The sequence below is a fragment of the Lepidochelys kempii genome, chromosome 5, assembly GCF_965140285.1.
Source record: "Lepidochelys kempii isolate rLepKem1 chromosome 5, rLepKem1.hap1, whole genome shotgun sequence".
In the NCBI taxonomy this organism is placed as follows: domain Eukaryota; kingdom Metazoa; phylum Chordata; order Testudines; family Cheloniidae; genus Lepidochelys; species Lepidochelys kempii.
The window spans coordinates 75,749,800-75,777,342 of NC_136384.1; the positions used below are offsets into that span (position 1 = coordinate 75,749,800).

Sequence of the window (27,543 nt, forward strand, 5' to 3'; positions counted from 1 at the left end):
ACATAGGGCCAAATTCTCTGCTAGTGTAAAATGAGGGTAGGACCATAGAGTTAAATTAAGTTTTGCATATTTACACAGGAGAATTTGGCTCATAATCTTGGAGCAATAAACTATGGTATGATTTTCTGATTGTGAAATAGACGATAGATGAAGTAATATATATGAATAAATCAAGAATTGTCAGAGGTACCAGATCATTGTTTGTGCGTTCATTGATTCACCTACCATGCTGAAATCCTTTACTCTTCTTGTTACTCATTTTTCAAAATGTTTCTATTTTTGGTTCCTATCCCTTAAAAAGATCACACACAAACATTAAACTTCACTCTTCGCGGAGTCCCTAATAAGCAGACATATTTTCATAGGTTTAAAGACGCGAACATGGGAGTTATGGAAGTATTTAAAAGGTATGATTATGAGAATACAAATGCACACAGATGCTTAAAAATAATATGTATATTTTAAGCAAATACACATCTATATTTTGAAGTGTACAGAATATACAGGATAGAAGCATATAATACTCATCAGTTTGATAGTACATGAACAGTCTGACGTTGGAATAATATATAAGCATCATTTTATGCATGCTTTGCAAAAGGCACATAGCCCCAGAGGCAATTTATGAGCATGTATAGGCAACATGGAGAGAATGACGGGCAGGAGATACCACTCTGGGTATAGTTGGATATACCTGGGGTATAGTTCTATTCTGGAAAGAACAGAAGAGGGAAAGCCACATGGGAGATATGTGGTCCTATATGGGGAGCAGGAGGAAAGAAGTCACATACAAAGGCAAGAGGCTGTCTGAGAAAAAAATGGGATATGTTCCTGAAAGCCTTGCAAGATTCGAGGCTTAGAATCTCTATGCAGCTTTCAAGAAGTCTCCAGGGATTTCTCTCCCGGAGTAATTCTGAAACCTTTTATACAAACTAAAAGAAATTCCCAGGCAGGCTAAACACTTCACTGATCAGGAGTTACGCGGAAAGAATCTATACATCACTTACTTCAGCCAAAATGCCCAGGAGAACATTGTATTTTTCTGAAAACAGACAGGAATTAAAATTCCTTGAAATTAGAAGTAAAGGTACACTTTCTTTTGAATGTTCTGAGCTTTTCTATTATGGTGATGCAGGTAATATTCACTCAATAACCTTCTCTCTGTCCCCACAGACGGTCATTACAATTAAGAGTAAGGTCTAGGGTTAGGGTTTGATTGTTGTAAGGGTGGCATTATGGGTGCAGACTTAAGGTTGCCTGAGTAAAAGCCTCAGCTAAAGTACCAGGATAGTGTGTGCACTTTGTCTCTTTGGAGGCAGCAAACTTAACATCTGTGAGGGTCCAATGAAAGGGACTGGAAACTGCAGGGAAAATGCACTGGGGGAGCCTCGGGACTGTAATGGCTGTTCGTGTCATTCTGCAAGGAGTAACCAAGAAGCCGGGGTGAGACCATTGTACTGTGAGCAGGATGCTGGTGTCAGGGCTATGAGAAAAAGCTTCACAACACATCAGTGCCCAGGGTTACAGAGGAGGAAGAGATACAACCCCTTTGTTGTTTGTGGTTTTACATGAAAAATCTTGAGGACATTTCAAATTTGGTTTGAGAGCTTAAGTTGTGCGACTAAAGAACTACGATTTTCAGCTATTTGACAAAACTTTCTACCTGTTGCTGAACCCTTCTAGTATAAGCATGGTCATCTGTGCTAACCAAGTACCTTCCAACAATTGCATTTTTCTCAATGGAACATGGAAAAATAACAGTAGCAATGGAATTCCAGCTGGGAAGTAGTTAAAAATATTATAGTTTCAAAATTGTTTCCTTAACCCTCAATTTCTCTTCCATTTGAAGACAAGACTTTCCTTTAAACTTTCCATTAGAGCTTCATAATTCTCTTAATTATTCTTAATAACACTAGATGGCAACAGATTATTGATGGCGCTCACCAACTGTTTGGGGAACTCTCTAATGAACATCCTTGTTAATAATAATGGCTAGGGCTATTTATTTATAAATAGGAGCATTGAGAAATTAGTGCGCAGCAGGCATATGATTAAAAATGCTAAAAATTTGATTACACATAATAAATATTTGGGTGCTTTATTGACGTTCTGATCTGAAGGCCTGTATAGTTCTTTTCTAAATGGCAATTGCTTACAACACTGTATTGTACTTTAAAATGAAGAGATATTATTAATTTCTTTTCATCCAAGTTAAGAATACAAGAAATATTTTCAGACCAAGCAGGCATTTGTGTATTAAATATAGTTTGTATCTTTAAAGCTAATGGTTAAACAAAAGTAAAATTGAATACATTATAATACAGAATAATGAAAGGGTGTTACCAGGAAATTTGATTTGTCATTTATCTCATCCTACACGGAAATAACCCTGACTATCAGCATTATAGATCCACCAAAGAGAAAATGGAAGACAAGATCTGTCAGCCAACTCCCGCAGTCCTGCTCTTCAGAGAAACTTCCAACTCAAGAAATAGGCTACAGAATAAGTAAAGAGAAGAATAAATTGGCTATTCTAAGCAACATTGCTTGAGGGGATATGGCAGAGAATTCAGGCTAGAAGAGAACCACAATAAACTGGATAATCTGTGAGTCTCTCTTGTCACATGGCCCTTTCCTCCCATGTGATCAGCTGAAAGCACTGACTATCAGAAGCGTAGCGATTAATAAACGCTCTAGTAAAGCAGCTTCAGTGTAGCTTGCATGACAGTTCTTCTGAATTCAGAGACTACTACAGGTCCAACTGAAAATAGCAAATAAATGTGTTGGGGGAGGACCAGGTATACAGATCAGGGAGGCCAGTGCCTCATCCCTCCAAGCACAAGGTTGACATGCTGCTGTATAGGAGTAACATTTGTAAGGATGCAGATGCAACCTTTGGGTAGTCTTAAACCAACTGGATGTAATCTTTTATTTCGCAGGCAATGGAAGCACTGCATGCTGTTTTCTCTTGCTGGAAGCAGATGAAAAGCAGCACATGTTCTCTTACTGGTTGTGCATGAGGGGGTAAAATTTAATCAGTCACATTATGTACAGAACAGAAAACTTTTCCCCCTGTGAGGGAGAAGGCACTAGACCTAGGGTCAATAGAACAATTGTTTAATTAATACAAAAGTCTATTGCCCTTTAGAATAAACTCTGGGGGGCAAGGAAATATTGTTTGATCCAGAAAAAATCTGAAGACAGGGAGGTGATATAAAGGAAGGAACTCAAGCTAAAGTCCCGGCAACTAAACACACTTCTTTGAAAGTGAGATTCTTGAAGGGGAAAATTTCCCTTATGTTCAAATATGGGATCCATAACCACATTGAAAACTTACAAAAGGGATCACTGTGGAATAGTTTGCTAGTGTTTTACTGAATATAATCATTGACTTGTGAAAGGATGAGATCCAATATCTCTAACCTAGATATGAAAAACTGAGAAACTGCCAAAATGTATAGATAATTCACCTTGGAGTCTTTCTTACATTCTGCCAGTATCACTCAAGGATATGTTTAAGGGAGCAGGAGAAAACGTCAATGTTCTTCTCTTGCCCCACCCTGAGAGAAGATATCCCGCATCTTGGAGAAAGTATTGGATGCAGACTTCTTCCTACTCTTCCCAACAAATGGCTGGCCTACACCAGGAACTTAAATCAGCAGAGCTACATCTCTGCAGAGCATGAAAAATCCACACCCCTGAGGGAAAGGTTATGATCTGCTGAAAGCCACTGTTTCTAGCTAAATATGTATATCATTAATGCATATGAAGTTATGAGAATTGTGTTGTATGATTGTCACTTAAATATGCTGTGGGTTTGGGAAGCACCCAGATACTAGGTCCCCAAAGACAATAATCGGGAAGATAACCAACTCCCAGGTGGGTGTCGAACAACCATCAACAGCCATTGTCTAGCAAGAGTGATACAATGCAATGACTCACTTGCACAAGGCCACACCAGGGGAATTGCTCAACCTCGCCTGGTGACTCAGCAATGCCCACCAGACATGCCTGGACTTGTGTTCTCCAAGCACATGGACTAAGGATATAAAACAGAACATAGTGCCCCCATGCTGGGCCTTTTCTCCTCCCCCCAGGATCTATGTTGCAAGCAACAAGGACGCTCAGAAGACTGATGATTTCAACAGAGGAGACTGGCCAAGGTTTAAGAGACAAACCTGTATATTAAGGACTGTAAGATCCAGTGGGATGAGAACACTGCTTGATCTAAATACTGTCTAGTGTGATAAGGTTTAAGGTTTAGACTGCATGCTTATATTTTATTTTATTTTGGTAACCACTCTGACTTTTTGCCTATCACTTAAAATCACTTAAAATCTATCTTTTGTAATTAATTAACTTATTTTACTGTTTATCTTTACCAGTGAGTTTGCCTGAAGTGTTTGGTAAATCTGCTCAGGTTTACAAAGGCTGGTGTATATCCACTTTCCATTGATGAAGTGGTGAACTAATTAATAAACTTGCATTGCTCAAGAAAGGGTCTTGAGCAGTGCAAAACGGTATACTCCTGAAGTACAAGGCTGGGAGCTGGAGGGATTTGGCTGGCACCTTTCTCTGTGTGATTCATGAGTGGCTCTGTGAGCATTCATGCAATCTAAGTGGGTGTGGGGCTCTACATGTGGTTGTGCTGAGTGAAACAGCACCTGGACAGGTTTGCTGCTTGTCACTAGCAAAGTACTGTGAGACAGCCCAGGCTGGAAAGTTAAGGGGGCATAGCGGTCTCACAGTCCCAAGCTGTACCCTGGGGATCCCGCCACACCAACACAGCCTGATTGTCACACCAGACTGCAATGTTGTGGGTAGTTCCCAAGATAGGAGAAAATATAAAATAGAAAACACACATTCTTAATAGACTTCTCTATAAATGAACCAGACAACCTAAACCTGTAGAAGGTCTTATCTGAACGACCACCATTCCAAAGTATCCTCTTTTCGCATCAAGTTCATTAATGTGGCCGAACATAATGGGCTTTCAAATTGTCACAATTTTCCATGTAATGACACCAGCTCCCAGCTCATGAAAAGGAGATATAGAACTAGAGAGAGTAAACCCTGGTAAACTATTATTAAAAATTTTTACCCAAATCTTTCTGCACAACATATTTTTAACAATGCTTCTAAGTGAAAAAGAGTACTTTATCAACATGACACCTTGATTGTATATATCAGCTACATATTAAATAGAGAATAACAAGTAATTTATACTAGGACAATCATGCTCTCTCACATAAAATTCGGCAGGAGAGCAAAATCCCCAAGTTTATATCTATTCAGCATGCAATGTTTTCATATCTATGGGGTGAGCAGAAAACATGGCCCTCTAAGCCCCACTGCTATCCCAGTATATGTGCAAAATCCTACAGATCTCAAGACATCTGCAGAAAGCAAGGAGATTGATACAAAGGACAAAGTATTTTGCTCCCTGGTACAATGGCTCCATCTCTAATACCGCCATATGTGTCTTATCCTGAATCTGAGAGGATTTTCCAGTAGGGACAGAGCCACAGGAATTAATGCTTACAAGATCTACATTTATCTTAATGGGTTTTTCCAAGGGGTAATGCCACACAGTGTATCAGTCCCATAGCAGTGTCCCTCAAAACCCTTCCTGACAGACATTGTAAAGGACCTTCTTACACAAAGTAAGAGGTGGATGCATGTAGATACCACCACTCCCAAAGTCACTGAAAATCTGTTGAGGATGTTCAGCTACTTTCATCCCCTTCCCTGCAAAACCAAGTAACAGAAATGCAAGTTACAATGCAATTTGTATGGTCTACTGCATCATTCATAACTATAAAAAGGGACAATAAATTATGTTAGAACTGGCCATCTTCCATGGCTAACCAGCAAAAAATCCCAGTTGGGATCCAGTGACTCTCTGCAGGCATCCCACAAAGCTAATCAGGTGCTCAAAGGCAAATGTAAAGCCCCAGATCTTCTTTAGCAATCTGCAATGAATCTGTTAATCAAGAGGAACAGGAACAGGTTTTCATTGTTCCTTATGCATGTAATGTACATATTGGGGGAAGAGAATCTCAGCTTATGTCTGTTCTCTGGCTGAGAAGGGGGGATTTAAATCCAGATTAATGAAAGTTTGGATTAATGACAGTTTGTTTTTTTTCCTGTGAAGTAAGAAAACGAAAAGATCTATTAGATCACCTATACCTGTCCTGAGTGCTTTGCCACGCCTTTACCCCCCCATGCCCAAAAGCCATAGTTCCAGTAATGAAGATTCCATTACTTCACAGGCCTTAACTAAGTTTTGCCTCTGCAAATATTAACAGTTGCAAAGTCTTTGAATTTCAAGAAGCAATAAAAAAGTCCTTTCAAGCAAGTTACAAGCAGAAGAAAGATTGGAGCTCAAAATGTCAATATTTAAAACTTGTGGTGAAGGATATGCAAGTTCCGTTTACCCACATAGACAGTTTCTGATAGTGTCTGCTAATATGGGGAACTGTTGGAGACAAATCATTTCCCCAGTATCCATCTTCCCAAGCTCTCTGGATCAAGCACTGAATCATAGATATGTGCTTGTACAGAACCTAGCACAACAGGACCAGAAAGTGTTGGTCAGAGTTCTATACCGGGCTGGTATGTATTTGGATATCACCTAACAGCCCCTAATATAAAAGTCTCCTGGATTGTGGACTAGGGAACGAAACATTGCCTCTTCATTCTTTTGGATTACTAAAGCAGTTTTGCTCACGTACCAAGAAAGGTCTGGTAGATGACATAACTGTTTTATATTTAGCATGGAAGTGCACACTAAGGAACTGTAAAAGAATTTCCCACCTTCAGATAGTGACTACATGCTACCTTGCAGCAAATACCGCTGGATTTCCTGGGACACACTTTAAAGATGAGATAGAACTTTGGTCTGGCTATCATTTATTCAACTATCACCAGAGGATCTCCAGGACTTATTTCCAAGAGAGAAAATGTGATTTTTTTTAAACTTTACCTAACAAGAAAACGCTGCACAAGTATTTTGGGCAAGGATTCACCAAGTTACTTAAAACCATGCCCAGCTTCGAGCATGTGAGGAGTTGCACTGATGTCAATGAGACTCATATTTAAAGTTCAGCATATGCTTAAATACTTGCTCATTTGAGGCCTTAATTAAGAGGGATCTGAACTATATTTCATACCATTAAAACAACTGGAATTACTTCTAAAATAATGAAAATAATGGGAAGGTTCCCGCCGCTGCCTTTTTTGCATTGATGGACTAAATTAACATCTACTATGAGCTTTCTAAACTGGTCCAGTATAAACAGAATAATGTATATTTTAATGGTTAAATATTTGTGACTTTTATCTAATTTTTCCAATTAAAAATTTAAAACACTTTACTCCTAATTCATGACAATAGATATAACAGCTTCTAAAGCTCACTAACATAAAAAGGTGTTGGCTGTACAAGTGAAACAATATCATTCCACAAATACATACAATATGTTAATTTTTAAAATATATTATCTGAATGCAAAGTTTTTAATAACTCATAATATTTAGCACTCACAAAGCACTCTGAAAATGTAAAGTTCCATACAAACATTAATTAATAAGGAAAAAAGCAATGATAATCTAAAACTGACCTTCGAAACGGATTAGCATTTTTCTGGTGTCGTGTAAATGCTCATTTGACCAGCACTTGTGGACTCAGAAATACACAGAATGTTTTCTCATCTGATTTAAATCAGAAATAATGGACTTTTTGAAAATGTATAACAAACTCTTTTGATAAAGTACGCCAATCTACCTTAACCAAATTATTTGTACTCAGAAAAAAAATAATTCAAATTTAGTTTAATCTACATAAATATATCTAAACATATTGAATGTGTGTGATGTAAAAGATGGAATCAGGTAAGAACATGTCTGTTAATGCTGCCAATAGCACTAGCAGTCCTGGAGGAGGCACAGACCAGCATCGATCAGATTCAGACCACCATCCTTTCCTGTGCTGAGATGAGTGCATAACTTTGACTATAAGGGTTAAACAGGTGTACTAGTGGGAAGTTCCAAGGATGCTCTTCTCCAGTGTTCAGGGGCACTATGTCTTACAAAGTGATTGTGCCTCCAGCTACTTATTGTAAGACATACAACCACCTGAATGCCTAGGAAGTGTCCACTGCTATACTGGTGACTGACACAGTTTAATTATGATTTCAGTGGGACTGGTTATGGGAGTATCTGCTCATAAAAATAAATACTGTATGGAGGTCATAATCTGGCCCATAATATATTAAAACATACTGAAATGCGATGACTGTAACACTATAAAACATGAATGTCTGTTTTTTTGAAAGGCCTTTGTTGTGCAAAGGAGTATTAAATTATTTGAATTTTGTAAATCAGATTTTATTCTACAGTTTTATCGACTTCAATAAACTAGCTGTACAAATGCAAACATTTTATGCTCTATTTTTAGTGTATTTCAACGAATTAAAGACCTGCCTACTCTATTCTCCTGTAAAAGGGTTGGTTTCTTATTCTTCACACTGTCTCGGAACAGAAGAGCATTTCTTCTGCCCTGAAAATAAAAATATTTCTGTTGGAATTAAAAGCTTAAGGCAGTAAATGCTTTAAGCATCAAGATTATGGGAATTGCCTGTAGTCTACATTTTTACTGAGAGCGTAGGGAAGTATAGTTTTCTAATATACTGTTAGAGTAACTACCACAAACAGTAATCTTTAAACTACGCTGATTAAGCAAAATGGCCACTAAAAATAATGGATTTAAAACAAAACAACAACAAAAATGAAATTAAGTGTTCCAGTGCTGTAAAAGACTGTCCTGTCATAGCAGACAACTCATTGAGTAGGATTCAGAAGAAAAGGAAATGGTTTAAGGTGCTCTTTGTGAAGCGAAGGGGCAGGAACTTCCCCCAGGTATAGAAACAGCCCGTGAAAGCAGCCTCCAAACCTCACAGTTCGATGTGGGGGATAAACAAGAGGTCAAATACCCTCTTCCTCTGTGCCCCAGTGTAGCTCTGTGCTACCAAGGCTTCCCTGACCATGAATGGCTTCAAGGACTACCCCACCAGTAGATTGATAGAAAAGATAATACAGCCCCTTGCATTAATTTATTATGTAGTTGGGATGCCCCCAGGTGAAAGGCCACCAGGCCCATCACAAAATCTAAAGTATTCTGTGGAATATGCTAGAGGCCAGAAGTCAGTACACCAGCTCTGGTCCATGGTAATCTAGTAATGCAGCTTTACTGGAGCCCCACTACCAAGGCTTCCAGGGACTGCAACAGCTACACCAAAAAGATAAAGCACAGCACTGCATTACCTTTCCTGCCTAAAACATCTATTCCTCCCATCCCCCACCTACCCAAGTCCTTGCCCCACTCCCAAGTACTGTAGTCTCCATTATGAACCCCAGACCGCATGAAGGAGATTCTGTAGGGTCCAGTTCTGTGCAGAGATAGAGAGGCAAAATATGGTGTGGTGTTCTTTTCTTACTGCATATCCAGTCACATGATGCCCTAAATGGGTCTCCAAGTGGGAGCTATTTCCAGTAACCATATGAAAAAAAAAAAGGATACAAACAGTTAAATTTATTTAAACAAGGTTTTTCCTTCCTTCAGTAGCCTGTGTGGCCAGCATGTGTTTTATCAGAAGCACATACCAAACTAATACAGAAGACCGATCAGACCTGGCTTTGACAACAATACTTATCTCTTTCTCCCGGCATATGTAAGAATGAAACAGCCATCTCTTATTGCAGGTCTGATTTATTTAAAAATATCCACTTGCTGCATAATTTAATAGGAACCACAAACTACTTGTGAGAGGACTGCATTAAGGTTTCAAGTTTTATATTTCTCCCCCCAAAGATATTGCTTATGGCTATTTATAAAGTTTTAAAGTATTTATGGGAGATCACTTTTAAAAACCTCATAGGCTCTGGGTTTAGGATAAAATACAGTTGGTTGTGGATGAAGCATGACTTCTAGATCAAAACACCACTTTGTTAAATCCACAACTAAACTGATTAACTCATATAGGGTATTTTTAGGAGAAAATAAAACAGGCTGACAAGTTGTGTAAAACAAGTAACTTGTGTTAGACTGAAACTTATTATACAAAGGATGGAATAACTGCCCAAATAACAGTGGTTAATCATGTAACAACAATAAATTAAGTCTTCAATCCTGCACTGAGAATCATGTGTACACATCCTACACAGCACCACTGATTTACACAATTCTTTTTCAGGGCTGTGCTCACAGAGTTCTGAAAGCAGGACTAGAACCTACATCTGTTAATTTTATTAGCACTAACTGTTAGTGCTATATTCATACATTATAATCTAGAGTACTTGGATGGGGAAAACCTATTGTTGTTAATGGTAATATCTGGAGAAAATGTGATGTTATTAATATATTTCATTATAAGTTCCCTCCATATTCAGTAGCTGTGATTTGACAACCATTCTGGATTCTTACAAGCTTTCCCTTGGACATGAGTAGAAGAGTTGAGAATTTGCACTGAAAGGCCACAACATCCTACTTTCACACTCAGGTTCATACACTTACCTGGAAATAGGATAAGGATAAAAAAATGTAGACTTCACCACTGCAAACATTTTATTAAGAGGCCTTACTACCAACAACAACCTTTTGAAGTCCTGAGTTCAAGCTAAAGCTGGTTTGGAATTTTCTGCTGAAGCTTTTTTTGGACAGAAAATCCATTTCCACAAAATGGAAAACCTCCCTGACATTTTTCAAATTTTCCCATTGGAAAAATTTCGTTTCAGTTCAAGTCAAACTGAAAATATTTCAATTGGTCATGCCAACCCGATTTTTTTCAAGGTCAGCTTGACATTGTGTATGTTTGCTGGAGCAGCCACAATGCCTCATGGGAGCTGCAGTTCTAATATCTCATGACTGCATTCTTTCTTCTATAGGACAGTCTGCCTGGCAGGACTACTACATTTCCCAGGATGCACCACAGTCTCCCTTCTAGTTGAACCAGTATGGTGAATCATGGGATTCATGTGACCACTGTGCATCAAGAGACAAGTAATCTGGCCTGGGAACTCAGCTCACAGAAAAGGGTGGGAGCATGTGGCACCCCAACCACAGCAACCATGAGGCACTAAAGCAGCTCAAGTGGATGTGGCGTAGTACTGAACCAAACTGAAATTAAATGTTTAGAGTCCATTCAACAAAGCAAAATGAAACATTTCAATTCAGCAATGTCAACATAAATATTCCGACATTTCAAAATCCAAATTTTTTGAACTTTATGTTCTGTGAAAACTGTCAGTATTTGGACTTTTTGTTTCAATTGGGACAAACAAAATTTGAAACATACAAATTTTATACAGGATAAAGTTCTAGTTTTTGACCAGTTTAGTTCAAACACTTCCAGTGAAAAAAAGAAAACATATATTGCACTCTCAAGTCAAAGCATTACATCTTACCTGCTTAGGAAGCCGGAAAAGAGAGTTTTTGTAGAATATATCTTTAGCCTGACTCCATGTTCCATCAATGATGATGATTGTAGATGGACTTGGGAAGATCAAAGCCACTTCTTCCAAATTAGCTGCTTCAGCTCCAGGATACAGAATTAGAGTATTAGAATTTCGGCACACAGCTGCTAATTCAGGATACCTACAATTATGAACAGAGAGAGGACTTTTTTGTTTGTTTTTCTGAAAGGGAACATATATGTAATGTGTATCATGCCTCATTCCCATAGCTCTGCCAATTTACTGACTCTTCAAATTCATTTTCTCCCAATTTCAACTATCCAACCCACTATACTCCCTTTTATAGTCTTCAATTCTGCTCCTTAGTCAGGCAGAGGAATCCGCAGAGTACTAAGAGGTGCTACTTTACCATGAGCTCACAAAAGGCCTAGGGGAAAAATTTTCAGAAATGATTACTAATTTTGGGTGTCCAACTCGAGAGTTTTAGCATCTGGTTTGGAGGGAAGCTAAGCACCCACAACTCTAATTGAAGTCAATGGAACTTAAGTACTTAGCATCTCTTTAAAAAAAATCAGAGTGGTCTTGGCATCTCAAGTTGGGCACCAACAGAGACAGGAAAACTTAATGGACACTTGAAAATAATGGCCAAAAGATACTGACTCTGCAATACTCCCAGCTCCTGCCAGCCCAGTGAGCAAGACACAAGAACCAGGAACAGAGCTTTGATCTCCCATATGACAGAATGTAATTTTCATTAGATACAGAGCTAAATTCAGTTTATTTGCTTTAGGGAAAGTTCACAGTTATGCAGACATCATTGAATGTTTGAATTATTTATTGCGGATTTTAAAGTCTTATTGTGGATTTTTACAAATAATTAAAAAACATATATACAAAAGAGTTTCAGCATAAATAAAAAGCAAAGGACTACAAATGCTTTCATCAGATTGAGGGTGAATACTTAATACAGGAAACACTTTCCATTATGTAAGTAAAAGCTTTTCAAAATGTTTCCAGAAACAAAAATCCAAGTTTAATGCATATTTAATAGTACTACTCATAACGCAGGATTGAAGTTCCACAGCTAAGAACTGAAACGTTAGGAAACGTGAAAGTTACATTTGAACTCTGAACCTTGGTTTAGTTGTATTCTGAAAAGGAACTGTGAGATTCTATGTTAATTGTCTCAGTAGTTCCAGTGACTTGTTCAACATAAATGTAGAAAGATGGGAGGAGCGCAAAGAATCCCATCCAATTTGGAGGGAATATCTGGCACTGGGTGCCGCTCAACATGAAGAGGCTTTGATCCAGAGAACGGAGCAAAGCGAGAAAGAAGACAGCAGCATACTGTAGTCTTGGACTGTAACTCAGACAACACATGGATCTGTGAAATTTGTAACAAACTGTGTTGCTCCTGAATTGGGCTTGTCAGCCCTAAGTGGATTCATCAGGCGCCTGATTAGACCTCTTATGCATATACCATGATCCAGTTTGGATTGACAGCTGACAATGAAAAATGGTTACAGTGACTTCACTTGACATCTGGTCCATTTAAATGAAAAAGATTATTTTTCTAAGTCCTACTTCCATAAAGAAATCTTGGAATTTGAAAGTTAATTATTACTTATATAGTGTCGTAAGTGGGCATGTTGCTTTACAGACAAATGAAAGACATTGTCCCTGCCCTAAGGAACCTACCATCTACAGACCTGATCCTACCAGATAGTGAGCTTCTAGAGATATTCAGCACCCGTCACTTACAGAGTGGGAGGGGGCTGAACAGCTCTCTGGAGGTGTTCAGCATTTGCAGGTAATGGGCCAATCACACAACCACTACCAGACACTGTAGTGCTCACTACCATGAATGGCCTTATTGGAGTCATGCCCAGCACTAACAAGATTTGCAGAATAGACCTCGTAAACATAGCATAGGAAGAGATGAGATCAACATAAACACAACCTGGTGGTTGGATTACAGAGGGACACGGTTAACACAAAATAAGCTCATGAGGTTATATGTTTTTGTAACAAGTATATTTTAGTTCCATTTGTTTTTTACATTAATTTGGTGTAGATGTGCAGGTCAGCTGGCCTTTTTCTTCTCATGTATCATCACTATTAAAATACACTTTGAGTGAGACTTATTAGGTGTACACCTCAATTGCACCTAACTATACCTTTCTTTGATGTGGTGAAACTGAAAGAACTTGACTTACAGATTAAATTACAGTGTGTGGGGTTGACAGTTAAAATACCCTCTTACTTATAAACTGAACAAATATAATATAGAGTTGCTGACACATGAATATGCACCTCAAACAATACCATTTTTAAAGCTACTTTACAGAAAGCAACAACCATGCTTTGGATCTGCCTCCTTGTGCATAAGTATTACTATACAGTTTTTAATTATGTGATGACATACTACTTCACAAAATAATGCTATAGGACATGATTTTTCAAAAGGACTCAGCACACACAGGTAGACCCAGATGTTCATAATCTGAGTTGCTCTGTGGAACACTTTTGAAAGTCATGCCATTCATTTAGTTGCCCAAATGGAAGAAATTGGGTGAGGGACTCTTTGGAAAATTTGGTCCATATAAACATTCTACATTTCTTTCTAAAAGTTTAAACTACACATACAATACAGTAAAATTTGTATTGTAATGATTATGTCCAAATGGATAGCGTTATGGTTAGGTATTCAACCTGCACCTTTGCATTTCCTTACGTTTAAATGCTAAGCTGCGTAATCTTAACAATGCCTTAATATAGTTTTTTTGTATTTAGTTTCTTTTCTTTTTACCTTTCTCTATTAAATTCATCATCAGAACAAAGAATAATGAACAGGTGATACAAAACAAAAAGAAAAAAGTATGTTTCATATTAAAAGTTAATTAAATGAAGGTTAAGCTGGTTACAAAATAGATAACTAAAATAATAATTTCTGCCCTCGTCTGTCAATGCTTGCATTAAGACATGAAAAGGTGTTTTTACATAGATTTCAGTTTGAAACATTATTGACTTTAAGACACTGTTACACCAAGAAGCAGCAAGAAGATTAATTTCAGAGCAGACACCATACTGATGGCAGCCCTTTAGAAGCTGCCAACTCTCAAGAGGGAACTAAGCCATTTAAAAAAACAACAACAAAAAACAGAATCTTCTAACCACCACCATTTATTCCCCAGATCAGAGCCAGACTTTTAAAGGTTTTACATCTCAGTGTCGGTTAGAAAAAAAAAGCTCTATATGAAAAAAGTGATTTTCTTAAACAGCTCAATTCCCTCCTGAGTACCACCTGCTTCAAAAAGGCTGCAAAAAAAGACTAGCAGCTGCTCCAGTTCAAACTGAGTATAAAATAAAAGTTCCTATTGACTATAGGTACTGTACTTCCGGTATTTTCAAACTGGTCAGGATTTAGAATTACTTAATTTTTGTGCTCTTTTATAAACATGTGATCATGAAAAAAGCTGACACAATTAAAGAATTTTAACCACAGAATTGCTGTGTACGAATTTCACTACTGTAATGCTTATCAGCTAATTAGATCCTTCAATTTTGTTCTGTTTTATCATGTAAATTTTAATGTGCCTCTAATAAGGATTATCCAAAACTTTACTTTGAATGGCCAATGGTCTCAGTCATACTCATATTTAAAATTACCAAATAAAACTTTAATATGATGCAATTATGGTTTAGCAGTGGTTAAGCCATAGGTAAGGTTGTATCAGTGAATTGCGTTTAAGAAGGGACAAGATGGCAACATCTGCTAGCTGTTTTATTCAAAACTTACAAACTAGAGTGTAAGAAAGCTTCTAATTTTCTAGATAATTATAATTTCTAGGGCAGTAATATTTTAAAATAGTTAGAATAAAAACAAATGGTTTTATAATTTGGGTCACTAGCATTTCCTTTTTTTTCAGAACCCTTTTGAAAAGATTACTAATGGATAGTCTACACTAAACTTACAATGTAGATGACTATATATCTATAGTTTATATAAATACCAGTTTTATATTTTCCCATTTTGGAATTTGAGAAAAATGATTATGCTTCATAAATTATTTGAGCTGTGCCAATTTGAAAGGGCCCATTAACTATATGATGGTGTTGTTTGCTAGGCACAGATCTATGTCCATACATTGCATCCAGTTTCAAATTACTACTGGCCCATTTACTCTAATGTAAATGTTGACTTCAGTGTCATCAATTTAAAAGTGCCACATTTACGAATATCAACATTCTTTGCTAAGTAGCATCCTATGTCTTCATACATGACAAGGTTTGTCAAGTTGCAAAGGCTGTTTGTAGGCTAATGTCAACATTTCTCCACCCTGACCCCTCACTGCAGCTGCTGCATTCACCATATTGTTGCCATGCTTCATAAGGCAGCATATTGTTTGCTTGCAATTTTTCATCTTCAATTTCAACAGTTTAAAAACTAGGAAAATTCATTTAATATTAGTTAAGGTTGCTCTGCTCTACTTACAACGTTTCCCTCACATAATGAAAAGCAAGTAAATTGTGGGAGCCAATAACCATATTTCTGTTTCTCTATCTTCACAAATATAAAATGTATCAACTATTATTACCTTCCTTCCACAACACACTGTTAACACCGATGGCTTCATCAACTACTACGTAGCCTTAAATCTGACATACATACAAGAAGAATACATATGGTTATTAACATATTAACTTCCTTTTTTGAAGAACTGCAGCAGTTAAGCCAAGTAATCTGCCATCTGTGCAGTCTCCTTTGTACAACCAATGAACTGTTGCACAGAAATTAGCTACAGAGTAAGGCTGTAGAGTAAATTAGGATTGTGACTAGTTGAGTTACATGATATCACAATGGTCTAGGATTCTTGCTATGGCATATAAACACACCTTGTCATGGCACAGATATAATTAATCTGATTCATTAATGGCTGAGAACTTAAAAATTGGATAGTAACAGACCATGAATCCCAGTGATGATTCAACCCTGTGGTATTCTAAATAAAGAGCTTTCAATCATGCTTGTACCTGTTTCCATCACTTAACATTGACTGAGACATTCCCAGCTTCAGACTGACACACAGACAGGTGAAAATCCTGAAATGTTATTAAATAGCTTATACAGTTTACTTGAAGATTGAAGATTTCTCTACTATTTTTATACCTATTTAAATAAAACAGTAGAAAAATACCTTGCGTTAGCTGAAGTTAGTCCACATCAGTTACATCAGACAGGTATGAAGGGTATACACCAGTATCACTTGGTTGGTATTTGCCAAACACTCACCCCAAAACATAAGAAGGGAGAGAGAGAGGTGGAGGGGGGCAAAGCAGCAGACCATATTTAAAACTGCAGAACGATGGAGAAAACATTGTCTTTTGGGCAGTCCTCGTTATCTTATCCTTGTACAATACCTAAACACTATTGCAATAGGCATTTCAGAAGTGCTAACAGATATAAGGATTGACAGACAATGATGGATAAATAGGCGTATGTTCGTTTTAAATATATAATAGAATTGGAATCTGTAAAAGCAGAGCCAATGCTAGGCATAAGCAGACTAAGCAATTGCTTAGGGCCCTAAGCAGCACAATGGTGCCCTCTATTAATTATTAGTATGAGCTGTGGAGGGGGCGGGTAAAAATATTCCTGCTTAGGGCCCCTGTTATAAATATAAAAGGAAGGGTAACCACCTTTCTGTACACAGTGCTTTAAAATCCCTCCTGGCCAGAGGCAAAACCCTTTCACCTGTAAAGGGTTAAGAAGCTAAGATAACCTCGCTAGCACCTGACCCAAAATGACCAATGAGGGGACAAGATACTTTCAAATCTGGAGAGGGAGGAAACAAACGGTTCGTCTGTCTGTGTGATGCTTTTGCCGGGAACAGATCAGGAGTGCAGCCTTCCAACTCCTGTTAAGTTAGTAAGTAATCTAGCTAGAAATGCGTTAGATGTCCTTTTGTTTAATTGCTGGTAAAATAAGCTGTACTGGGTGGAATGTATATTGCTGTTTTTGTGTCTTTTTGTAACTTAAGGTTTTGCCTAGAGGGATTCTCTATGTTTTGAATCTGATTACCCTGTAAGGTATTTACCATCCAGATTTTACAGAGGTGATTCTTTTACTTTTTCTGTAATTAAAATTCTTCTTTTAAGAACCCAATTGATTTTTTATTACTCTTAAGATCCAAGAGTTTGGCTCGGTGTTCACCTGTACCAATTGGCGAGGCTTATTATCAAGCCTTCCCTAGGAAAGGGGTGTAGGGCTTGGGGGGATATTTTGGGGGAAGACGTCTCCAAGTGGTCTCTTTCCCAGTTCTTTGTTTAAAACGCTTGGTGGTGGCAGCATACTGTTCAAGGACAAGGCACAGTTTGTATCTTGGGCAAGTTTTTAACCTAAGCTGGTAAGAATAAGTTTAGGGGGTCTTTCATGCAGGGCCCCACATCTGTACCCTACAGTTCAGAGTGGGGAAGGAACCTTGACAGCCCCCCAGTGGGATAGCACTGGCACAGTGTGAAGAGAGACATGAAACTTAGAGCATTGGTGGTACATTATACTGGGAACAAGTAAACTCATTTACAGTAGTTAATATAAGAAAAAAAAATTTTTTGTTTGGGAGCAATCAGGATAAAAGCTCACAGTTCAAGCAAGTAATTAGTGAAAATATTTTCATATAAATGATAGCAGAAATAAGTTGCACTCAACTTTCTAAAGATATTGAAGTCATTAATGAGTTTCCCAAACCTTCTAATGCACTTTTGATGTACCTGATTTAACCACTGATCTGTAACAGAGCTGGTATGAAATTTATTGTACTGATTCTGAAACCTAACTTGTGATGAATTTTGGAGATCTATGCATTTATTGTCCACTTAATTCATTTTTTGAAGACAAACCAATTTAAATGTTTTTTTTCTATTCTTTATTCCTGCCCCAAATAACAGGGTTCAAGTCAAATGGGTATTTGGATGAATAGCTCTATTACAGCTTAATCATTAGAGTCCATAACATTCAGAATTTACTAGTAGATTACAGAAACCTGAAGATCTATGGATAGAAAGTAAAGAACTATTAGAACTTAAGTAGGCAGCTATTTCACTAAAAAAAGAACAGAAAGCCAAAGCAAAGTAGTTTTGGTGTGTTTTTTCCCTTTCTTTGTAGCAGTCACAGTTATAAAGTTGATATTTAAAAACATGAGTGCCAAGATTTCTCATATAACTCTAAAAGTATGAAATGAAGATCATTCAGATTGTTGACAAGTCAGATTACAACAAGCGATTTTGTCTAAAATGTGTTCTTTTTACAACACACAAGAATTTCCTATTAAGCTGAGCAAACAGTATTTATTATGATTAAAAAAAATTGCTTGCAAAATATTTATTAGCATCTTAAAAAAGAAAATAAATCCCAGAAATTATTGTATTTTATTCATACATATAGGTATTCTGTTTTTTTCTTAGCACTTCCCTCATGAATAATAAACCCTAGTGCTTGGTCAAAGAATTTACAGTGATTATGATATAAGACACTATATTTGGCAGGACATGACTATTTATTTTAGAGCATACTTTAAACTAAGCATGTCTGTAAATAGATAAAACCATAGCTCTTTGTTGTGTCTTTAAAGTGTGTTTTTCCTTCCACAAGCCATATCAGTTTCAAAGACAATACACTGAGCAACAGCCGCAATGTTTGAAGGCTGAAATGTGACAACTGGATAGAGTTCTTCATGCCCACCAAGTCTATCTTTACTAAAACATATGTCCAAAAGTATACAGTGTCTTAGGTCCCTATTCAGGAAAGCATGTGCTTGAACGCTTTCCTGAATTGGAGCCTTACTGAGTAACCATGCAATTTTTCTGATCCATGTAATTATTATCATAACTATTTTTGCAACTTTTTTCATACCTCTCTCCTTTCCCTTCTTTTTTGTTTATTAGATGATATTTTTATTGTTTTGTGTATAAATTTACATTATTAGATCTTCTGGGCAGAGCTTGTGACAGTCCTCCTTCAACACCTAGCACACTTCTGGGTGCTGAAGATAATCTAATTTTTCTTGTTTTAAGACTTTGTCTTGTTCAATTTTTACTGGCACCGCCCAATATGCTCAGCGCTGTGTGCAAATGGGTACTGTGTTCCCCATTTCTAGTTTTCTCTACACTAAAGTCACTCAGTATTGCTACCACATCCTCCAGAAGTTCAGTCATATATTTCTGGAATACTTCTGGTTGCAGAGGATTCCATATGGAATCTGCCGAAAACAAGGTCTTCCAAAAGGGGATTTTAGCACTGTGATTTTAGCACTGTCAATGTTCAGTGAAGGATTAATCAAACGTGGACATATTATCAAAAAGTGACCTCACACTATTTAATACTGAATAACTTGCCTGTATACTTTCTGAACACTAACATAAATCCTGGAAAAACTCATCATATGGACAAAAACAACGAGGAGTCTGGTGGCACCTTAAAGACTAACAGATTTATTTGGGCATAAACTTTTGTGAGTAAAAAACCTATTTCTTCAGATACATGGAGTGAAAGTTACAGATACAGGCATAAATATATATTGGTACATGAAAAGCAGGGAGTTACCTTACAAGTGGAGAACCAATGTGGAAGGCCAATTCAGTCAGGGTGGATGCGGTCCACTCCCCATAATTGATGAGGAGGTGTCAATACCAAGAGAGGGAAAATTGCTTTTGTAGTGAGCCAGCCATTCCCAGTCCCTATTCAAGCCCAAATTGATGGTGTTAAGTTTGCAAATGAATAGTAGCTCTGCAGTTTCTCTTTGAAGTCTGTTTTTGAAGGTTTTTTGTTGAAGAATGGCTACTTTTAAATCTGTTATTGAGTGTCCAGGGAGATTGAAGTATTCTCCGACTGGCTTTTGTATGTTACCATTCCTGATGTCTGATTTGTCTCCATTTATCCTTTTATGTTGAGACTGTCCAGTTTGGCCAATGTACATGGCAGAGGGGCATTGCTGGCACGTGATGTCATATATCACATTAGTAGATGTGCAGGTGAATGAGCCTCTGATGGTGTGGCTGGGTCCTATGATGGTGTCGCTAGAGTAAATATGGGGACAAAGAAGGCAACGGGGTTTGTTACAGGGATTAGGTCCTGGGTTAGTGTTTGTGGTGTGTAGTTGCTGGTGACTATTTGCTTCAGGTTGGGGGGTTGTTTGTAAGCAAGGATTGGCCTGCCTCCCAAGGCCTGTGAGAGTGGGGGATTGTTTCCAGAATAGGTTGTAGATCGTTGATGATGCCAGAGCTATCATGATAACCTTCACCTTGTCCCTCTTGATCTTTAAGAGGGCTTTGCGAACCAAAAGGATCAGTAGGAAGGTGTACAACAGGCCGTCTGTCTGTGAGAGCAGGAAGGCATCGGAAAGGGAGCCCTTGCTGAGTGCAAGCAAGAACAGAACTGATGGCATTTCGTGTTCTGTCTGGTGGCAAAACAGGTCCTCCTGGGGAGTCCCCCACTTCTGGAAGATAACAGTGGTGACCTTCGTGTGAAGAGACCACTCCTGGCAAGAGGAAAAGGACCTGCTGAGGTGATCTGCCAATGCATTCCAGCCTCCCGGGAGGTGCGAAGCCTCAAGGTGAATGGCATGCTTCATGCAGGAAGTCCCACAGTCAGAGGGCTTCCTGACACACGGCTGAAGATCAAGCTCCCCCTTGCTTGTTGACGTAAAAAATTGAGGACATGTTGTCTGTCAAGACCTGCATGACCCTGCCTAAGAGCTGGGGGAAAAACGCCTGGCAGGCCAAGCATACTGCCCTAAGTTCTGTGATGTTTATGTGCAAGGAGAGTTCTTCCTGGGACCAGAAACCCTGGGGCCAGAAACCCTAGGGCCTGAGTCTGCCAAGATGGGCTCACCACCCCATGTCTGTTGTATCCAAAACCAAGGTTACTGTTGGATACGGGGCAGCAAAAGGCACCCCCTTCATCACAGAACAGAGATCTCTCCACCAAGTCAGAGAAACTAAGACAGGTGATGGAATCATGAGAACTCAGTCCAAGTGACATCTACCCAGGGAGTAAACTGACTCCAGCCACATCTGTAGGGTTCTGAGGCATAGCTGCACGTATTACATCACACAGGTACATGCTGCCATGTGACCTAACAGTTTGAGAGACACCTGGTCAGTCATAAGTGGGTGAGCTGTGACCCAGGTGATTAGATCTGACATAGTTCAGAACTTGGCCTCCGGTAGGTAGGCCCTGGTCTGGGTGGAGTTGAGCACTGCCCCAATAAACTCTATTGTCTGCACCGGTACCAATGTTGATTTCTGTTAGTTTATTAACAGACCCAGTGCCCAAAGGGTGGCACGCACTATGCCAATGCTGTGCTGAACCTGAGAGCGGCCTTTGATCAGCCAATCATCAAAGTATGGATAGACTTGTAGGCTTCAACATCTGAGGTAGGTTGCAACCACTACCATACACTTAGTGGAAACCTGAGGGCTGCTGATAGTTCAGTGGTTCTCAAACTTTTGTAGTAGTGACTCATTCACATAGCAAACCTATGAGTGCGACCCCCCTTATAAATTTAATACTTTTAAAAAATATTTAAAATTATAAATGCTGGAGTGAAGCGGGACTTGGGGCTGGAGGCTGAGGGCTCACGACCCCCCATGTAATAACCTTGTGACTCCCTAAGGGGTTACAACCTCCAGTTTGAGAACCAGTTTGAGTGATAGACTGAAGGGAAACCTAGGGAGGTGGTGGAATCCCCTTCCTTAGAAGTTTTTAAGTCAGGCTTGACAAAGCCCTGGCTGGGATGATTTAGTTGGGATTGGTCCTGCTCTGGGCAGGGGTTTGGACTAGATGGCCTCCAGAGGTCCCTTCCAACTCTGTTATTCTATGAAGCGTGGTGAATTGATAGTGGCACTGGCCCACCACAAACTTGAGGAATCGCCTGTGTGCACGCAAGATGGAGATGTGGAAATAAACATTCTTTAAATTGAGGGCAGCGTATCACTCTCCTGGATCCAGGGAGGGAATGATAAAGGCCAGGGAGACCATGCAGAACCTCACTTTCTTGAAATATTTGTTGAGGCGATGCAGGTCCAGGGTGCGCTTGTAGGCCCCCTTTTGCCTTAAGGATTAGAAAACATTGGGAGTAAAACCCTATCCATCACAAGTCTCGAGGAACTTTCTCTATGGCCCCCACATGTAGGGGGACTTGTACCTCCTTGACGAGAAGCTGCTCGTGAGAAGGGTCCATGAAGAGGGATGGGGTTGGAGGCGTGGGAAAGATGAAAACTGCAGGGTGTAACCAACTGTTACAGTACTGAGCACCCAACAGTACGATGTTATGTAGGACCACACAGGGCAGAAGGGTGATAGGCAGTCCAAAAACAAAAGTGGAGGGATGGATTCTGAATTGAATCTGGTATGTCATCCTCAGATGTACCTTCAAAAGACCTGCCTGGTCCCATCGGGGTACCTACTTGAGCTTGACTGGGAAACTGAGGTAGAAGGTAGGGGCTGACAACATTAATAGTCCTTTCTTTTATAGGGCTCCTACCTGGGAGGCCCCAAAAACCTGGGAGGCTATTGAGGCCTGAAATGCTGGAGGCCAGGGGCATAAACAGGCCTAAGGAGTGAAGTATGGCTCTTGAGTCTTTGAGGTCATGAATCTTGGAGTCTGAGAACAGGGAGGTACCCTTTAGGAGGAGTTCCTGGATTGACTACAGAACCTCATGCGAGAGACCTGATGATTGGAGCCACAAACAGCGCCTCATGGTGACCGCTGACACCATTGTTCTGGCTGCTGAGTCAGCAGCATCCAGAGTTGCCTGGAGGGACTCCCTGGCCACTGTCTTGCCTTCCTCCAAGATGGGCACGAACTCCTGCCTCGACTCCTGTGGCAAGGAGTTCTTTAACTTGACCATTGAGTCCCACAGGTTGAAATCATACTTTCCCAGCAACGCCCTGCTGGTTAGAGATTCGAAGCTGGAGACTGCCCGTGGAATAAACCTTTCACCCAAACAGATCCAGCCTCTTAATTCTTTGAGGTGGCACTCAACTGTCCTTGTCTGTCCTGCTCGTTTGCAGCGGGCACCACTAGGGACCCTGGGGGGGGGGGGAAGAATGCGAGTACAGGTATTCAAACTCACTGGCCAGTACATAGTACTTCTTCTCTGCCCTTTTTGAGGTAGGCAGCGGAGACGAAGGGGTCTGCCATAGCACCCTGACTGGACTCAACACTGCCTCATTGACTGGCAGGGCCTCTCTGGAAGGAGCCACTGCAGCCATGATATCAAACAGGCTCTGCATGGACTCCTTTACTCCTCCGCTTCCAGCTGACCTGTTTCAGGGGTTCTTAATGGGCCCTGAAGTCATCTGGCAGATGAAACGGGTTACTAGGATCTGCAACTGCCTCATCTGGGGATGATGAGGAAGAAGGCTAGTACCGTAAGAAGGGCTGGTCATTTCTCCTCCACCTGGACTACTTCCACTGGGGCCACTTCAGTGACCTTGGTGCTGGGGTCAGTGCTGGAGTCGGGGTCCAGTGCAGGGTCAGTGGCTTGTTTCTCGGACACCACCGAGTATGAATGCTGGGAAGGGGGTCCCAGTACCAGGGGAAACCTTCATGACTTCCAATATTGCCACTGCATTGGCAAATGGCCCAATGGCCAAGCACCAGCTGTGGGGCTGGTACTGAAGTCCGGTGCCTAAGTCGGGTATCACTACTTTTCTGTCAAATATCAGAGGGTAGCCGTGTTAGTCTGTATCCACAAAAACAAGGAGTCCGGTGGCACCTTAAAGTCTAACAGATTTATTTGGGCATAAGCTTTCGTGGGTAAAAAACCCATTTCTTCAGATGCATGGAGTGAAAATTACAGATGCAGGCATTATTACACTGACACATGAAGAGAAGGGAGTTACTTTTCTGGCAGGGCAAAGGATTGCCCCTCTGACTCCAAAGAGGACTCTTCCCTGGAGACCATGCAGAGCTGTACTCATTTCTGCCTCCAGGCGGTGCCGGGAAACTGGTGACCAATGCCAGATTGGGGACTGCTGTAGCAGGGCTTTCCTCTGGAAGGTGCCACAATGGTCGGTGCTGCGATGGAGCTCACCACCCCTTGAATACTTCTATCCCCAGAAGCTCTGGCTGGCAAGGGCCCTTGGGGGTGGGCAATACCGGGAGGGACATCAAATCCTTTCCAGCCTGGAAAGCCTCTGGAGTTGAGGGGTCCCACAGGCGCAAGGTGCCACAACCACCCCCAGGAGTCAGAGGTGGGTCCCAGACCAGGCTCAGTGCCTTACGCAGAGTCGCCAGAGTAGACCATGGATGAGTGGCCCGGCAGAGGTCTCACTTAGCTGCTCCCCGCTTGTCCCTCTTTGGCACCAGAGAGCGCCCTCTCTTGGCATGCTGTTTCTTATGCTTCTTCCTGGATGGAGAATGGTGCCAGGAAGAGCACGGTGGCGGTGAAGCACTTTGCACAAAGGCCAAAGTGCCCAACGCTGATTCAGAGTAGCAAGGCTCCGAGGATGATCTGAGGGCTGCCTCCATGAGCATGTCTTCAGACAAACATCCTTGACTTTCTGAGTGCACCGTCTGAAGCTCCTGCAGATCTTGCACTTCTCCTTTACGTGAGCTTCCCTAAGGCACTTTAGACAGCTCAAATGGGGGTCACTCACTGGCATGGCCTCCACACGCCGCAGGAGGTACCCTGAGCCCTGGTCTACACTGGGACTTTAGGTCGAATTTAGCAACGCTAAGTTGATGTAAACCTGCACCCGTCCACACGATGAAGCCCTTTATTTCGACTTAAAGGGCTCTTAAAATCAATTTCCTTACTCCACCCCTAACAAGTGGATTAGCGCTTAAATCGGCCTTGCCGGGTCAAATTTGCGGTACTGTGGACACAATTCGATGGTATTGGCTTCCGGGAGCTATCCCAGAGTGCTCCATTGTGACCGCTCTGGACAGCACTCTTAACTCAGATGCACTGGCCAGGTAGACAGGAAAAGAACCAGGTAGACAGGAAAAGAACTCATTTCCTGTTTGGCCAGCGTGGCAAGCTGCAGGTGACCATGCAGAGCTCATCAGCAGAGGTGACCATGACGGAGCCCCAGAATCGCAAAAGAGCTCCAGCATGGTCTGAATGGGAGGTACGGGATCTGATCGCTGTATGGGGAGAGGAATCCGTGCTATCAGAACTCTGTTCCAGTTTTCAAAATGCCAAAACCTTTGTCAAAATCTCCCAGGGCATGAAGGACAGAGGCCATAACAGGGACCCGAAGCAGTGCCGTGTGAAACTTAAGGAGCTGAGGCAAGCCTACCAGAAAACCAGAGAGGCGAACGGCCGCTCCGTGTCAGAGCCCTAAACATGCCGCTTCTATGATGAGCTGCATGCCATTTTAGGGGGTTCAGCCACCACTACCCCAGCTGTGTTGTTTGACTCCTTCAATGGAGATGGAGGCAACACGGAAGCAGGTTTTGGGGACGAAGAAGATGATGAGGAGGAGGAGGTTGTAGATAGCTCACAGCAAGCAAGCAGAGAAACCGGTTTTCCCAACAGCCAGGAACTGTTTCTCACCCTGGACCTGGAGCCAGTACCCCCCGAACCCACCCAAGGCTGCCTCCTGGACCCAACAGGCGGAGAAGGGACCTCCGGTCAGTATACCTTTTAAAATACTATACGTGGTTTAAAAGCAAGCATGTGAAAGGATTAATTTGCCCTGGCATTCGCGGCTCTCCTGGATGTACTCCCAAAGCCTTTGCAAAAAGTTTCTGGGTAGGGCAGCCTTATTGCGTCCTCCATGGTAGGACACTTTACCACTCCAGGCCAGTAACACATACTCGGGAATCATTGTACAACAAAGCATTGCAGTGTATGTTTGCTGGCATTCAAACAACATCCGTTCTTTATCTCTCTGCATTATCCTCAGGAGAGTGAGATATCATTCATGGTCACCTGGTTGAAATAGGGTGCTTTTCCTCAGGGGACACTCAGAGGTGCCCGTTCCTGCTGGGCTGTTCGCCTGTGGCTGAACAGAAATGTTCCCCGCTGTTAGCCACGGAGAACGGGCAGGGTTGAGGGGGTAGCCATGCGGTGGGGGGAGGCAAAATGCGACCTTGTAACGAAAGCACGTGCTATGTATGTAATGTTAACAGCAAGGTTTACCCTGAAAGAGTGTAGCCACTATTTTATAAAATGTGTCTTTTTAAATACTGCTGTCCCTTTTTCTTTCTCCACCAGCTGCATGTGTTTCAATGATTACAGGATCTTCTCCTTCCCAGAGGTTAGTGAAGATTAGAAAGAAAAAAAAAACGCACTCGTGATGAAATGTTCTCTGAGCTCATGCTGTCCTCCCACACTGACAGAGCACAGACGAATGCGTGGAGGCAAATAATGTCAGAGTGCAGGAAAGCACAAAATGACCGGGAGGAGAGGTGGAGGGCTGAAGAGAGTAAGTGGCGGGCTGAAGACAGGGCTGACGCTCAAATGTGGCGGCAGCGTGATGAGAGGAGGCAGGATTAAATGCTGAGGCTGCTGGAGGATCAAACCAGTATGCTCCAGTGTATGGTTGAGCTGCAGCAAAGGCAGCTGGAGCACAGACTGCCACTGCAGCCCCTCTGTAACCAACCGCCCTCCTCCCCAAGTTCCATAGCTTCCACACCCAGACGCCCAAGAACGTGGTGGGGGGGCCTCCGGCCAACCAGCCACTCCACCACAGAGGATTGCCCCAAAAAAAGAAGGCTGTCATTCAATACATTTTAAAGTTGTAAACTTTTAAAGTGCTGTGTGGAATTTTCCTTCCCTCCTCCACCTCCTGGGCTACCTTGGTAGTCATCCCCCTATTTGTGTGATGAATGAATAAAGAATGCATGAATGTGAAGCAACAATGACTTTATTGCCTCTGCAAGCGGTGATCGAAGGGAGGCGGGGAGGGTGGTTAGCTTACAGGGAAGTAGAGTGAACCAAGGGGCGGAGGGTTTCACCAAGGAGAAACAAACAGCACTTTCACACCATAGCCTGGCCAGTCATGAAACTGATTTTCAAAGCTTCTCTGATGAGTACCGCGCCCTCCTGTGCTCTTCT

At 41.0% G+C, this 27,543-nt stretch overlaps 1 protein-coding gene across 5 annotated transcripts in view; it reads right to left on the reverse strand.

Moving 5' to 3' along the window:
- DTWD2 (DTW motif tRNA-uridine aminocarboxypropyltransferase 2) overlaps window positions 1-27,543 on the reverse strand; it is a 191,785-nt gene that overhangs the window by 70,724 nt on the left and 93,518 nt on the right. For 4 of the 5 annotated variants that reach the window (XM_073344786.2, XM_073344787.2, XM_073344790.2 and 1 more), the window contains exon 4: window positions 11,464-11,653. In XM_073344786.2, coding sequence (XP_073200887.2) covers window positions 11,464-11,653 — 190 coding nt within the window. Of the gene's footprint in view, window positions 1-7,966; window positions 9,544-11,463; window positions 11,654-27,543 lie in introns of those variants that run through there. The other variant, XM_078852851.1, reaches the window with a different exon arrangement.